Genomic DNA, 17,840 nt, shown 5'->3' on the forward strand with positions numbered 1-17,840 from the left:
ATAATGTCTGACAATATTTGTACTTAAAAATATTTTTGAATGATTACTGGAATCATTTTTGACACTTACCTGTATCGGTAATAACTTGTTCACAGGTGGCTCCTGTAAGTTCAGAGGGACACAGACACTGGCAGGTGTGAGCCACAAACCCTTCATTCTGACAGTCTGGAAGATTCTGACAGGATTCTGTGATAACAAACATTAATCAATATCAAATGTCCATTGAAACAATACAAATTTGAAGTAGAGCACACGCGGACCTCTAAAAACATCAGAGGTGGGATCAGGTGCCATGGAAGAGTAAGCATCCCCTGTCGACGGGTCACACCCGCCGTTTGCTCATTGTCATGATCAAGCAAATGGAAAAATCGGTACATAAATCATAAAAAAAATAATGGCCTAACAATTTGCATGTAAAACATTAGTCAACAATCGACTTAATGATAGATTGTATTTGCTGACAAGGTCATTTATCAACCACAAAGTCTGCGAAATGTTGGCTTTAAACGAGACTGTTGATACTCTTGTTTTATCAATTTATTTGTCAATAGCTTGCCCCGTTTTAGAAGTTGTTCGTACATAGAGCATGCTCTTGATTCAACTGGGAGTCATTCCATTTGCAGGTGATAATGTATATTGCTACATAAATAAGGGAAGTTAAAGTCATCAAAGTTTTCTTCTTAAGTTACCATTAACATCTTTTCTAGTAAAATATCCAAATATGAGATAGGTGTGTCACACTCTGTGGTATCTTTTATTTTGAGTTTAAAGGGATATATATAGAATCAACGTAGGAATGAAAATGAACATTGTTAATTGATAAAATGTCGTCGATATATGTAAATGTTAAATTGAAGGCCACATATATCTAACCCAAAATAGCAAAGAAAATAGGGGGTCTATCTGCATCTTATTGAGCATAACACAATAACTTCATATTTTTACACTAAGTACATGTAACTCTAAGGTTAATCAATTTCACTTGAACCTCATTCACATTTTACCAGATGTAATACAGTCTTATTTAGTGCAAAATGGATTGAATAATATTTGTTATTGAAAAAATGCAGAAAATTATCGTGTGACCTTTTTTGCGCTAATACAATATCATGTTTGATCAAAAATCTAGAAGACAATAAAATATTTCCATATATCCGTCTTTTTTATGAACTGAGAGCTGATCTGTTGAAGGTGTCGGGCAGTTTCATAAAATGTTATAACAAGAGGTCTATGTGCCATGACTTCCTAACTGAGTCATTATATGGCCCTGCTGTTCTTCATCAAAAGATTTATTCACTATATATTCCTTTGTAGACCTTTGATCGCTTATTGTGGTCCCTACCTAACCCCAGGGGTAATGTTTTGAACAAGCCTGAATTTATATTACCTGAGGATGATTAAATATCAACATGACTAATCATGCCTTTGATGTTCTTGAAGAGAAGATTTTTAAAGATCGATTCAAATATTTTGTATGTAAAATTTGATCGTTCACTGTGGCCCGACCCTATCCCCGTGGATCATGATTTGAACAAATTTTAATCTACTTTTTTATGGATGCTTCCATATTAATATGACTTATCATGCCTTTGCTGATTTTAAGAAGATTTGAAAGATTTTTCCTATATATTCCTATGTAAAACTTTGATTGCATTGTATTTTTTTGAACTTATCAAACCTTTGCTTTTCTCGAGTAAAGACAGTTTTCTATATATTCCTATAAAAAAAACTAAGTTTGATCGCCTACTGTGGCCTCACCCTACCTCCGGAGGTTATGATTTGAACAAATTGAACCTACATTACCGGAAAGTGCTTCCAGATTAATAAGACTAATCACGCCTTTGCTGTTCTTGAGAACAAGATTTTTAAAGATTTTTTTCTTATTTATTCCCATGTAAAACTTTGATGATCTTCCATCGTGGCCCCATCCTCCCAGTTGGTTATGATTTGAAATTAGAATCTGCACTATGTAATGAAGCTTTTACTTAAGATTCAAGTCTACATTCCCGGTTGTTCATGAGAAGATTTTTAAAGATTGTTCCTGTATATTCATATGTAAAACTATGATCGCCCATTGTGACCCCACCCTACCCCAGGAATCCTGATTTCAACAAACTTACGTCTACCCTTTGTAATGAAACTATGAAATAATTTTCATCTCTTCTTTCATATTAGTTTGTGAGAAGATTTTTGAAAGATGCCATTAAATTTTCACTAGTTATTAATAAAATCCCTGTGAAAGAGGGCCTGGTCCTTCATTTGAACAAAGTTGAATTCCTTTCATTCCCAGATGATGCTTTGTGGTAAATTTGGTTGAGATGGGAAAAGCGGTTCTGGAGAAGATATTGAAAATGTGAAAAATTTACAATGACGACATAGACGACGACAGACAACGGACAAATTTCGATCAGAAAAGTTCACTTGAGCCTTTGGATCAGGTGAGCTAAAAAGTTGTGCCCAGTGTTGGAAATGTTGAGATATTATCCAAAACATGAGATTTTCAGGCGAAAAAAAAGCAAATGCAAATTTTATCTTAACTTGTTGATATATCGTCCTTTTTTAAAATTTTATTATTATTATTTATTTATTTATTTATTTATTTATTTATTTATTTATACTTTTTACAAAGTATGTTGAATAAAATTTATTCTTAAAATATTACTTGAAACTTACATTGGTTGTTCCTAGCGTATAATAACGCAAATATTTCTATAAACATAAATATTTAGGGCCAAAGATTCACCTTGAAGATATCAAATGTAACAACTGTGTATATTTTGAGAATTTTCAAAGTATCCTTCCTTCTAGAACCCCCCCCCCCCAATAAATCATATTTCTTATAGATTTTGTACGCAGTTTTTTTTCTTAATTGAATATTGTGCACCTTTCATTTTTTATTCAGATATTTTCTTAAGATTAAATTGTTATTTAGAAATTTGATAAAAGAGGTTCTTAATAAGCTTACGAGTGACATATCTTAAGTATACATTATATTAATACGTACCTGTACACTGATAAGCGATTGTTATCTCCTTTATATCATTGTGGGTAAATGTTTTTGCAGTGTCAATCAATACTTCTAATCTGGTGTCTTTTAGTTGCATAGTTTTGCCGCCATTTTGGGAAAATGACTGAAAAATACAGCTTTAGCTCATACTTCGTTATTCCTAAAAACAGATTGAATTTTAAGTGTACTTAATGTTTTCTTGAAAAATACACTAAATATTAAAGATATATATATATATATATATATATATATATATATATATATATATATATATATATATATATATATATATATATATATATATATATATATATATATATATATATCAACCGTTAATGGGTATTGCATAATGGACTCCACATCGTATGGTGTTCTGTCAAATGTATCGCTGATATCAAAGTTGTGGCGGCCATTTTGAGGAATGTTATTGAACAGTATATCAATATACTGATCTCGATCTGTTCTCTGCTGCTCGTGCATTTGACCTATGGCGTGCATCAGTTCATGAATCACAGTTTTTGTCTGAATTAAAAAAAGAAGAAATATTTAGGTTATATTCTCTATAGGTAAAACAAAGAAACAGCTAAATGCAATAAAAACTATGACAGGAAGTAATTAAAAACAAAAGTAAAAGATGCTAGTATACAATAATGTATATGAAATATCAAGGTAACTTTTGATACATATGTAAATAAGATTTAATTTTTCACTTTCTTATTTGTAGCACCATGGTCATTTTCTCGCCAAATCTCAATAAGCTTTTCTGCTCTCTGCATTTACTAAAATATTTCGAGTGTTTTAAGCTTGACACGTTCGAGGCCTTATTGTGTTTTGCACATAAATGCTATCATTAACAAGAGGCCCAAGGGGCTTAACGGTCACCTGAGTATATTACAACAATTTAGAGGATCCACAGAGTATAAAATGAACTGAAAGGTGAAGCTTTGTTGCCCAAAAGCAAGAAAAATAGGGTGATCAGGATCAACAAAATAATTAAGGTTCTAATCTGGTCCCCATTTATCACTTTCACTATACAGTATATAAAAAAACTATCAGTGCTTCTGTACTATTTTAATTTCTTGTTGAAATCTCTTACATTGGCCTCTCTTGGTCTTTGATGAACATTTAAAAAGACAAGTTATTTTTGTTCCATTTTTATTTATCTATTACTTACAAGTCTACCTGATCATTAAAACTATGAAAATACTTTTTGTATTATACAATAAAATATCTTGCATAATTCTCTTATTCTATCAACCTTTCAAGTACATTGTTTACAGTGATTAATTATCAAAAGTAAACGGCATAGGGGAATAACTCCTCTCAGTAGAATACAAATTAATAGAGCCCTGGCCAGGACCAGAACACTTGACCAAATGGTCCAGATGTTCAAAAATCTGGTAAATATACCCTTCCTTATTAAACTTTTAATCTTTTTGCCTCTGATATGCCCAAGTGCAGAGAAAATATTTAAAGAAATAATGCATTTTTACTATAGATTCACTATATTATCAATAGAGCCCCCCCCCCCCCCTCCACACCAAGAAACACTAGAGTCTCTCACCCTAGGATCAGATGTTTGCTCATCATAAGTAATCACTTTGTTTATCTGCTTAACACTTAGGAGCAAACAGGATTATTTAATAGAATTAATGCATTTTCACTATATTATCAAGAGCCCCACCCTTACACCAGCACATCTGACCCAGGGTCATGCAATTCACTACTCTGGAAGAAGCACTCTTGCTCATCATATCTATATACTTAGCTTCATTGCTTTTTAACCAGAAGCTGAAAAGAATATTTTCAATGAAATTTTGCTTTTTCACTATATAATCAATAGAGCTCCCCCCATCCTTTTCACTAGAACCCCTGTCCCTGGGACAATGAAATTCACAATTTTGGAAGAGGCATCCTTTGCTTATCATAGCAATGTACTTAGTTTGGTTAAATAGTACCCAGGGGCAGAGATGAAGATTTTCAAAGAAAAAAAAATTCACCTTTACTATAGGATCTAGCCCCAACCTAGAACCAGAACCCCTGTCCCTGGGGTAATGAAATTCACAATTTTGGAAGAGGCATCCTTGCGTATCATAGCAATGTACTTAGTTTGGTTAAATAGTACCCAGGGGCAGAGATGAAGATTTTCAAAGAAAAAAAATTCACCTTTACTATAGGATCTAACCCCAACCTAGAACTAGAACCCCTGTCCCTGGGACAATGAATTTCACAATTTTGGAAGAGGCATCTTTGCTTATCATAACAATGTACTTATATTGTTTCAAAAATACCCAAGAGCAGAGAAGAAGATTTTTAAAGCATTAATGCATTTTCACTATATAATAAATAGAGCCCGGCCCTAACGTCAGAACCCCTGATCCAGGGGTCATGAAATTCACTATTCTGGAAGAATCATCCTTGCTTATCATAACTATGTATATAATTTGTTTAAATAATACTCAGGAGTAGAGAAGAATATTTTCAAAGAAATAATACACTTTCACTATATGATCTATATAGCCCCACCTTAGCACCAGAGCCCCTGACCCTGGGGCCATGAATTTCACAATTTTGGTAGAGTCTCTCTTGCTTATCATAACTATATGACTGCCGTCATGAGAAAAGGGCCCTTATCTTTTGACGTCACAATGCTCAGAAAACGACGTCAAAGTCGCAGTGTTGTGAACACGAACGTAATTTTTGTCGACAGTGTTTCGTGAACAAGAAATAAAATTGGATTTCCAGGTGAAATGGAAAAAAAAAATATATATGAAAATTGATGCTGAAATTTGTAATAGATAATATTATTACTATTAAGTACATGTATTTATTCATAATTCTGTTTATTATTAAGCATTTTACTTGATATCGCATAATTAATCTAAACACGACATTGAACACATTGTTCAATACAGCGATTTATAGCGATGTCTATATACTATGCATGACTCAAAATACTATTTATTTGTTTTCTGAGCAATTTTCAAATACATAAATTTGACTCATGTGAATTAGACTTATTATTAAAAGGTATTCTACATGCACGTAAATATTTTTGTCCAAAGAGGGAGAGAGAGAGAAATAGAGATCAATGCACATATACGCGTACTTTATTAGTGCTTCTTAATTTAAAAATTCCTTCATTTAAAAGTCTTTATTTAAATTTTAATCCATATAGTTAATCATATTGATATGCACAATTAGACCAGAGAAGGGTGAAGCGTCGATGTGTGTGTGTGGGGGGGGGGGGGGAGAGAGAGAGAGAGATTATTGACAAACAAACAAAAATAAAAATAAAAAAAATAAATAAATCGACGAATAAAAAGACAACCGGTAAAAGTTCAAACTAAAAAAAGAGAACATCTTGTTTTGGATATAGATACTTGTAACATGGGAGATTCGAACCTTCATGAACTACAAAAAATGAAAAGAGGTGGATTGTATAAATGTTATATAAAAAAATCTATACAAAATTAGCAACAAAAGAATATGCTTCGGAAAAAAATGGAGAAAACGGTGCCCCGAAAATTTTGCTAAAAATATAATTAAAAAAAAATAATGAAATGATCAAATAAATGTATAAAAAAAAAGTACTCTCTGATAACAATTACTTTATCAATTTTCTTAAATTATTCCGATGAAAGCTGGCTTGAAGTTAAATTGCGCTTGATTTAGGAATTTTATCAAAATACATTTAATGTGGGCTTTTCCATGAGCATTATACTCAACGTTGAAGAAACTAATAATTATATCGAACGTGACATTATGCATGAAAATATGTATGAAACAGAAGAAGAAAAAACAGATTAAACGATAGATTACGAAACTACGAACTTCTGGTAAATGTTGATATGGCGACATGTTTTGAGTATAAATCACTGATAGAGGAAAAAAGTACTACCAACAAGTGGTTATGAATGTCATATTATAATGTAATAAAAATGTTCTGATCATCAACGACATAAACACCAACTGTAAGACAACAAAGACAATCAAAACATCTACATTTTGAGAAAGATGGAAAAGAAAGCAATGGTGATGTTTCGAGCGACAAAAAAAAAAAAAAAAAACCCAAAAAAAACCGGAGGCTCATGTAAAATTTTGATGACCGTGAAATATGAAAGGAAGCATTTTTTTTTTACTGACTATTGAAGTCATGTATATAATGAATTAGTCACGTTTCGCGTTTAAATCTTGGACGTCAAGTCTCATCTCGATAACCCGGATATCTCTAATTTTTCTGAAAGTTCCGTTGATGCCGGGATACTATTAGTTATCCAGGTTCAATCAAGGGTGTACGGGGATTTACCCCGGGTTTTATTCCATGGACCATGAGGCCGAAGTTTATAACTGTACTTGACTTTAAAGGAATGATTAAACAAATACACATACCTTTCTGCTTTTAATAAAAAAAAAATATAATTTTGAAAAAAAAAAAAAAAAAAAAAAAAAAACCTTTGATTAAGATGAATAGATGACCTTAACTGCGTAAAAATATATTTAAGTCTTGAGAGATATTCAGTTTTAATTTCAAATAGATTTCGTCAAAATTGTAAAGCAACTCTATTTTATTTTGCCTAGAAAAATCCAACTCCGTTAAGTGTACATATATTAAAAAGAGTCAAGAGCAGTACAACCCTCTCTTTGATCAAACTATACAATGTTATTTTTTACAGAACTTTCCGTAAATCTGAGTTGGAAACCAGACAATCGTTTACACATGCATTGTGAGTGATTATTATCTGACGAGATTTTATCAATTCCAAAAATCCAGAGAGGTTATTATTTCAGATCGAGCGCAATGGTACAAGGAATTAAATTTTTTTTAGAATTGAGCATTGATACCTGAAAAAGTTTACAAAGTAAAAAATATCAATAGTTTTGCTAACCTGTTCAACAGTGATGATAAATTTACCTTAATTGGCTTGGCTAAATTTTGGAAGATTGTAATGTCTTTATTTCACTCTTGAAATTCCTTCCAATACCTCTAAATTAATATTGAATATATGTTAATCCTTTGTTCATTTGTTACCTTTTCATTGTTGATTTATTTCTTTTTGTACTTTTATGCCTCATGTGAGGCCAAAAAGTGAATAAAATGTTTCAAATGTTTCAAATGATAAGCTTAAAATATGACACGTGTCTGCCAGCTATCTTTGCATGTCCAGCAGGTGATACTGAGTAATTAGTATCTGGCAATATGATAGCAAATTTCCAAATCGTATCGACATTGAATCATTACATAAGCGACCCTTATAAGAAATGATGAACGATTGATGTGTCCAAGCGATACAGTAGTAGCGTCGAAAGCAAGCATAGGTGCAAAGCCCCCCCCCCACCCCACCCCCCCACCCCCCCCCCCAAAAAAAACAAAGCATTTACAACCGCTTTTTTATTAAGCATGATTTACTTTAAAAACTTTAAAGAAGTTGACGAATATTTATAAAAGTTACGGGAAAACACGTGTGTTTGTTATGTATGCAGAGAAGGTCTATCGGTATAGAAGATCAATTAGTTGTTCATTTTGTTTACGGGTGAATAGGTTGAATCCGTGCTACGCATGATTCAGTCACGTATAAGGTAGATTTTCAGGTGTTTAAAGTCATTCGAAGATCGCTGCTACATTGCAACGGACTAATCACTGCTTAGGTCGACTACAAATTGTTTAGCTGAATATAGAAATTAGTCCATACTAGACGAGCCTAGCTTCTACTCATGCAGTAATGCAGAAAAAGTTGCTGATTATGTACAAACAGACAGGGCCGAGGTTTTTCTTTTTTATTCAAATTTAACTTTAAAAGTCGGTTAACATCACATTGATATAGTGTGTGTGTCGAAGGGGAGGGGGGGATGCCTCCTTATATTAAACCAAAAATATATTTTTTATATATCGGGATCGATGTGCTGATGTCCCGCGTTACGCGCGTTGCCCTTCCTTGGGTTGAATCTATCCTTTCTCTATTAGACACCTGTGACGTTTTTCTTTTAAGGTTTTTAATTTAAAATTGTTTTATATATTGTATAAATTTGGCTATAGTATTAAATATAAAAAGAATATCTTGTGCTAAAATAGTGGAATTGTACAAATATTATTTTTTCAAATGAATACAAACCATTCCTAGATCCTGTCTTGACCACCCCACCCCCCTCCTTTACGATATCACTAAATCTGTCTCTAAAATAGTATGAATAAAGTCGACTTTCCTTAGGAATAATTACATACTAGAATCTTGGAAGAAGAAATCAATTTTTTTCAAGTTTATTTGTGTCAAAACGATTAAAGTTATTTAAATAATTTTAAGAATGTTTGGAAACTGAATTTGACGCACGCGACGTCATTACGTTTTCAGTGAGTAACGTCAACGTTATTTTGAGGCGCCTTAATAAAATGCTCATAAAATATAGAAAAAGGGAGATATTTATAAAAGTTATGTATTTTTGCAATCAGAAAGAGTCAGGCTATCAAAAAATACCAAAAAGTCAATTTGTGAAATTTTGACCTTAAGGGCCCTTTTCTCATGACGGCAGTCATATATTTAATTTGTTTCAATAATACCCTGGAGGAGAGAAGAAGATTTTCAAAGAAATAATGCACTTTCACTATATGATCTATATAGCCCCCCCCCCCCTTAGCACCAGAACCCCTGACCCTGGGCTATGAATTTCACAATTCTGGTAGAGTCACTCTTGCTTATCATAACTATGTATTTAATTTGTTTCAATAATACCCAGGAGTGGAGAAGAAGATTTTCAAAGAAATAATGCACCTTCACTTTATGAACTATATATATGTAGCTTCACCCTAGCACCAGAACCCCTGACCCTGGGGCCATGAATTTCACAGTTCTGGTAGAGGGCTCAATGCTTATTACAATCATGCCAACAGTTTGACTGCTTGATGTCCAGGAGTAAAGAAGAAGATTTTTAAAGATTGTATGAATTTTGGTGGTTTTAGCCCCACCCCTCAGGCCCCAGGGGAGCAGGGACCATGATATTCCCAAATTTTGTTCCCCTTCACACATAGATGCCATATGCTAAAATTGGCTGAAATTGGTTCAGCGGTTTCAGAGAAGACGCTGAAAATGTTCAAATGTTAACACACGACGCACGACGACGGACGAAAACAGATAGCAATTGGTCACCTGAGTGACTCAGGTGACCTAAAAATCAATTTCATTTTAAAGGCAAGTGCGTTCACAGGTGTTTGATGATAAACAAGTGCAAATTTTTACTGTTATAATGTACAACTCTGTCAACTTTAGTTTGTTGACTTCTCAAATAAGTTTAGGACCGGTCTGAGACCGTATAAACCGAGGTCCCATGTCGCAGTAGATACTGGCACAAAAAAGACCCCTCCCTGCCTAAAGCCCGTAAGTGCCTAGTACAGGTGTAAATCTGTAGCCTTCTACCGGCAAGTAGTGGCCTCTCAATATGAGTGAAAAATTCTCAAAGGAACGTTAAAACAAGTTCATCGTCTTCGTTCATGCTGATTTTTTTAGAACACTTTGAAAACGTAACATACCTGAGAACACTGAGGATCCTGAAGAGTGACGTGCTGTTCAAGCATATTAGTACGTCCCACGTAAGAAGCGCATCCCTGTCTATATTTTTTCAAGTAAAACAAATACATGTTCATTGGCATTGATTAATAGAATACCTGATGCATTCATCCTTTTACTTTCTTTCCGATATATGTAATACATGAAAACAGCATTTATACAGATGAAAATTCTTAGTAAAACGAAATATTAAAGTTAAATTAAAAAAAAATCCTCTATCTGAATATTATTGATACTGAAAATACCATCTGCATGATTGAAAGACTTTTTTTCTTTTTAAATGTGTTCAAGTGTCAAGCAAATTTCTGTGCATTTTCATTACTTTAAAAATAGAGAACACCTTAAAATGGCAAAAAAAAAAAATCTTTTGGTCATATGTTTTGATATTCATGAACATCACCGAAAGTTTTCTTTACCCGTTTACAAATTTCAGGTATGTGTTGTGTGGAAGACTTGGTTTCTGAGCGTTTGGGACAAACTGCAAGCAGGTCAGATCATCAAATTCCTGGATCCCCTCCTGTATTCCCTGGTTCATCTGACCAGAAACTAAAGAAAAGAGTTTTCGATTTCAAACTAAATTATCTCAGGAAAAAAATCCCTTTGTGGTATTTTTTTTGTTATTTTTGAATGTATAACTATGATTTTCAAATTGCATATCAATTTTAAGAAGTGTTTCGAACTCAGATGCTAATTATAATAAAAGTAACATTATATTGACAAAAACTTGAAATGCAATAGTTGAAGAATGTCTGCACGATGTAGTACAACCTAAACAATAGGTATTTTAAAAAAAAACTCACATCCACTTTGTATAGTATACGGGATTATTTTGTTCTCCCAAAGGTGTGCAGTTGTCTTGAAGTTTCTCTTCATCTGTAAAGATCTCTAAACATCAGTGTCATGTATTGTAGACTTAACTTAATATCTATAATTCATTGATCTCAATGAGAAAATAAATACAAAAACAAATAACATACCCTTTTCTTCTTAGATTTCTGCAATTAAAATTTTCAGAAAGATCAAAATTTTATCGTTGTTTTTTTAACTGTATATAGATAATTTGCAATTTTTAAAGACCATTTCATTGTAATCGGCTATTTATGTTCTATTTTGAAATATTTCGCACTTTCAATGCACTGTAAATTTTTGTAATTAGAAAATCATTGAGAGGCTTGAAATGAAAATCGTTATTTCGTGTTTTATACTGAGTAATTTACCTGTGGTTGAGGGTGTCGATCTAGCTTTGTAATCTTGACAGAGGATTTTCTACTTGGTTTAATTCCCTTTGGCTACAAATTTAATCACATCAAGTAATTTAAAATTCAATACAAAATTTCAGGTCATTTATTTCTCTTTGAGCCAGAACATTGACTACGAAGTTAAGAAAAATTATTTTAGAATGGCATTTTTTTTTTTTACAATACTTGGATATCTTAAACTAGAGAATGAGTATCATTTCACTTCGACTTGATTGATTGATTGTTGTTATCTTTCGCCGAGTCAGCAATATTTCAGCCTTTTTTGGTGGTACCTTGGATTGAACCCATCAAAAGTAGGAAAATTCTGTCTTCTTTGTGATATTTTGTTGCAGTATACAATGAAGAGACAATACAAAGAATATCATACCTTGTGAGGGATTCCCTTTGCATCAAAAACAATCATTGTCTGCAGGAGGTCTGCTATCGGCGAGTCCTGGTCTTGTTCGTCCTGTGTACATTGTATTAGGAAACATTATATAAAATGTTATAATATTAAATTTCATTAAATTTATATTGAAACACGTTTGATTTAATTTTAACCAACTGCCAGAAGGCAGTTCCATTCTACAATATGAACAAATTTTAGAACTATTTTTTTTTTATTTCCGTTTAAGTGGAATCTATTTTAATTCAAAATAAAAAGATATATATTTTTCCGTTTTTCCTGATCATTACAAGGAGCACACGGCGGGTGTTACCGGTCGGCAGAGGTAGCTCACTCCTCCATGGCATCTGATCCACCTCTGATGCCTTAGAGGTCCATGTTTGCTCTGCTCTTGATTGGTATTGTTTGCATTGACTTTTGAGCTTTAATACTGTTCGTAATCTCCATATTTCATTTCAACAAGATTATATAATATTGACGCCGTTATTCTTCGCTGTCTTTGATTTGCATCTATTCTAATTTAAAGTTAAAGAAATTTATTTTTAATAATTAAATATTGTAAAATTTTTGCCATTATTCTACACTTTATTTACATTACATACTGGGAAACAATGATTCAACAAGATTTAATGTGTGAAATACTAATAGTTAAGTACGTGTCAGGAAAAAATGAAGTGGCATTTCCCTAACTTACTTTTCTTGTGTGTCTGCGTGGAACGCATGCAAGAATATCAAGAAATGTTTCACCATGAAGTAAAGTACTGTACCTTTGAATAGAGAAATGAATTGTGCAGAAACCTTGATTTCCAGCCCAAATCATATGCTTTTTCTATACTCTCTTTTCAACCATTCTTTGGAAGTTGAAATGGTATTACGATAACTTGCTAACACATCAAAATATTTTTCTACTCATTTAGAATTGTAAATATTAATTAAGCCTGTAGACTAACTAAGTTTTGGGAACATTTTTTGTCCAGTCCTTTTGACAAATTGTCGATAAAATATGCTCAAAACACACCCTAGCTATAATCAAGATGAATCCTACGTAACATTAAGCCAAATTCAAACCGAAGACTTAAAAACATTAAAATGAAGTTCAGTAAAATTAATTACCCATTCATCCATCAATCCAGGATGCCAGATACCCAACTTCTTAAACACTTCCCAGCTATTCCAAACAAAATTCCGTGGTGTCTGAAAATTCTTTAGTTTTCCAGCTAGAGGGAGTATAAAAAGCTTGAATTATGAAAGTTTATCAGGATATTATACTACTACGTTTTCGGGTCCAGGGCATTTTATGTATAAGATACAAGTTTTCATTGTAAATGAAAAAAAATATTCATGATTAAAAAAAAAGAAATTGCATATACGTTAACCAAACCAAATACACCTATATACCATTTTCCTGATAAACACAATGCTATAAAGACATTGCTACAAATCCACTGCAATTCAAAAAAATTGCATTGCATGTTGAAAAATTAATCAGGACATCTATCTTACAGTGACATTTTGTGCATACATCAATATAACCCAATTATGAAGGACTTGCTTAAATGGAAGTCTACAAAAGAGGAACTTTTATGAATTTGAATTAAGATTTTGCAAAACGATCCGCATACATTCTCGTTTAGAAGGAAACAAAATTTGAAGTCCCAGGGGTTTTTCTACCGTTCATCCAGGTTTTAAGTAAAATAAATACGCAAAAATATAAGAAAAACCAGCTTTCAGAATCTCGAATAATTAACAGCATAAGCATCATCATTCCATGAGTAGCAAATAATCAACATTATTAGCAAATAAAGTAAAGCATAATTAGCACATACAAACAAAGTTAATAGCACTCTCAAAAGCATTCTCAAAATTAGGTCAAGCTTCTTTTTTTTTAAATTATAATGTACAGTACAGGGTATTTAGTATGATTTACATTTTCTTAAGAATAATTATTTTGGTATTCATAGGGAGTAATTTAGTTCACATTTATTATGCCACTCTGTTTAATAAACAATTGAGTGCAAAACCAATCGTATTTATATTTAGAATTCAAACGCCAAAATTCCTATGCTAAACTTCCGTAACTCTACATTCTGTCTCGTTTTACGTTTTATTTGACATGGTTATCCCCCCTTTTCCGCAATGACACTTACATTTTTTTGTAATTACATAATTTACATAATTACATAATTTCCCTCATTCTACATTCGCCCAGACGAAGTTTTGTTAAAAGGAATAACTCTGCTGAGTTTGCCTCTTTGAATTCGTTCATTTGCAAAAATGTCAAATAGGAGCAAAAATAAAACGGGCCAAAAATTTTACTCGTTACAGTCAAAGGGAAGCAAAATTTTCACGCAGACAGCACTGGCCTGAATGATCAGCATTAAAACAAAATCAACTAATTGGCAAAATCAAGCTTTTCAATTGATTTTGCTTCAAACATTAAGAAAAGCAGGAGAAGAATGACACACATAAAAAAAATCTAAACCTAAAAATAAATGAATGAATAAAATAGTTAGATGCACAATAGGCAGCAAACCTGTTGAGTTCTTGTTGAGTGGTAGAGCAAAGGCCCCGGTAAAGCAAACAAGGGCAAGAGTAACCAGTTTCTGCATTGCTAAATTGAGTCAAAAGAATACTCACTTTGAGTTTTAGAGGTTTCCCAGACCTCCTCTTTTATAGGGGTCTACGACACGCCTCAGTGCAATGCACGTGGCATCTTCAGTCTGGTAAAGACGATTTATTGCCGGACTTGTTTTGATTTTTAAGTTACAACGCATTATCAAATTTTATTGATTTCGATAAAGTACATGATAATATACGTAATCCTGAAATTTTGTAAAACTAGAGTACAAGGGGTTTAACTTGTTATTTTATCCCATCCTGTTTTTTGGGGATCGTTGGTGACCTGTACTTTTAGAAACAAAATTTGAGCTGTGTTTTTTACAGTTTTGAATTTTTATAATATTTTTTGGTTCCTTTTTACCAATTTCTATAGACGTTATGAATGGGTTTTTTTAATGTTTATTGGCCGTTACGATATCATTGAGGTTAATGAAGAAGTGAAAATTATGGTAAATTAAATGTAAAATTTCTTCTTCGATAAATCTGTTCAACATTTTACTGGAAAACGGTATTTTACAGTAAAGATACTATAACACAAAAATTGCTAAAAGAAACAATGACTTTATCTTTATTTATGATAAAGATGTATAAGATGTATAAGAGTAATGGTAATAAAAGTATATTGCCGCACTGCTGGCAGCATTAATTATATAAATGATTTCAAGTTGCAAGTATCGTACTGGAGCAAATACACACTTTTTAACATATTTCATGTAGTTTTACAAATAAATTGAATTTTTCAGAACTGATTCGGATTCTGATCATAGAATGTGTCAAATTGTTTCACATAAGCAATGTTTGCATAATTATCTCAACGTAATACTTAATTGATAAGGAAGTGATCTGTTTTAAAACTGGTAAATATCATTTTATCTATATGTTTAGAATTTATTCTTGCCAAATTTTGTAAAATATATCAAGTTTAACATTGACATATAAGGATATGATTCAATTAAACTTTCGTTCAATTAAAAGAAATAAAATCTATTCAATAATGTTCTAAAAAAGAATCAAATAAAGTAAAAACAATATAAGAGCTCGACAGAAAAACCGTGTCAGTAATTTAAAGAAGTCAACAAAAGCTTAAGACATTAACTCATTATAAATTTTGTGAAAAGAATGTAAACGTATCAAAAGTAAATATGTAATGGATTTTTTTTTAATTTCTTTACTTTTCTGAATATTTATACACTGTGTTTATAAACATCTAAAAGAATCGAAGTTTTTAGGTGTAGACTTTAAATTTCACCTCTTTTGATTTTTGTTTATAAATTTATGGTTCAGATCTTGATGATTAGAAATAATGAAAAAATAAACCACTGTACCCTATCCTTAACTGGTACAGGGTATTAAACGCCTGACTGAGAATGGGTTTGATAAATGTCATGCTCTATTAACTTATCCCATTTATTTCATTTCAGTTGAAAGTGCAACTTAATGACGCATAAACAAACAGGTAATACTGCATTGTTTTATCACCTTAAGGTTTATGAAAGAAACCTTTTTTACTTAAGTATTTCTTATCTTTAATTTACATTGAAACGAAATAATGGAAAACAGCATACATAAATAATCGAAATATTTAGATAAAAAAGGACAGATCAATGAAGGGGGAATTAGGAATGCTGTTCGGAAAATATTGAGACATAATATTAATTCTCCATTCTAGTCTACGTCCTCTGTCCCCAAGATCATGAAATATTTTAAGTCAAATTTTTTATGATGAAGTGAAATGTTGTAGAGGTCAAACTGTCCAAACAAAAATATTTTTTTTTAAATATTGCATCACCAAATTGCTATTATCTGCAAATTTAAAGATTAAGTTGATACATTTATAAACATCTTACAGATAATCGAAAATTTTACTTAAGTCTAGGTGCACACGTGTGTTTCATGATCCCGGGGCCTGGTGAAAATTCAATGTTGATTATAGTATATACAATAAACAAACACTAAAAATAAATAAAAACAAGAAATATTTGAAATTTATTTTATTGTTTTAAAATGGAGTATAAATGTGTTGATGCAAGGGTCAACCGGCGAAGTCACGCTTCAACAGTACATGTGGATCCACAGTATGTTTGAAAATCTTCCAACTATATAGTTACTAGTACTGTAATTTGAATTTTTATCTATTTTATCTTTTAAATTTATTTATTCATTTATTTATAAATTATTTATTTATTCATTTATTTGGTTTCTTTTTGTGGGAATTTACGAAAATTTCAATTAGAAATACCGTAAGAGTTTTCCTCAGATTAAAGTGAAGAGTGAAGAAATTGATTTATTACGTTTTCAACAGTGAAATACTGTGATTTATTTATTGAATAAAAGTGATATTCTCTCACAGTGTGAAAGGATATCAAAATGATATTCTCTCACAGTGTGAAAGGATATCAAAGTAAGTGAAAAATAATTTCTGGCCTGTCATAAGATAGAGATAGTAACTAAACATCTTGATAGAGCTAAAACTGCAATTTTCTTTCCCAAATGTGTTGCTAAAATGCATGCTATGTAATGTTTTCAATCTCACAACTGCTAAGCTATGACTTCTCAACCGCTCAACTATGACGTCAAGCCTAGCTATGACACTGTGTTAAGAAAAGACAGAGGCAAAAGGAAAATCAAAGAAAATGTAATAAACAGAAAATTCAATGTTTTGTAGATGAATATGGAATTTATTTCACTCGTGTGACAGCAAAAAATCCTGTCCCACTCGTGAAATAAATTCCATATTCATCTAGAAAACATTGAATATCCTCTATATACTCAACTCATATTCAGTTTGGTATTTAAAAAAATATCCATGTCATAAGATCTAAACTTACTTGATTTTAAGTATTTTGATAAAGGAAGTCAGTCAACATTCGACCTAAAGACAGATTGTATTTACAAACAAGGAATTACCATAAAATTTTGCAAAATGTTAACAAGGTTGTAGACATCCTTGTATCATCAACCTATTTGTTGCAAGTCTATCTCAATTTAGAATATGTTTGTACGAAGAACAT

The 17,840-nt window shown here is 31.9% G+C and overlaps 1 protein-coding gene across 1 annotated transcript in view; it reads right to left on the bottom strand.

Annotated features, from left to right (window-relative positions):
• Nucleotides 1-17,840, bottom strand: part of LOC133186981 (uncharacterized) — a 36,778-nt gene that overhangs the window by 4,447 nt on the left and 14,491 nt on the right. The window contains exons 9-14 of the mRNA XM_061322358.1: nt 14,744-14,821; nt 13,324-13,427; nt 12,193-12,273; nt 3,338-3,529; nt 3,005-3,131; nt 70-186 (exon numbers count right to left, since the gene is read on the bottom strand). Of these exons, the coding sequence (XP_061178342.1) occupies nt 70-186; nt 3,005-3,131; nt 3,338-3,529; nt 12,193-12,273; nt 13,324-13,427; nt 14,744-14,821 (699 nt within the window). The remainder of the gene's footprint in view (nt 1-69; nt 187-3,004; nt 3,132-3,337; nt 3,530-12,192; nt 12,274-13,323; nt 13,428-14,743; nt 14,822-17,840) is intronic.

Source organism: Saccostrea echinata, unplaced genomic scaffold (assembly GCF_033153115.1).
Source record: "Saccostrea echinata isolate AGI-Se365-2 ecotype Australia unplaced genomic scaffold, CSIRO_AGI_Sech_v1 ptg000014l, whole genome shotgun sequence".
In the NCBI taxonomy this organism is placed as follows: Eukaryota; Metazoa; Mollusca; class Bivalvia; order Ostreida; family Ostreidae; genus Saccostrea; species Saccostrea echinata.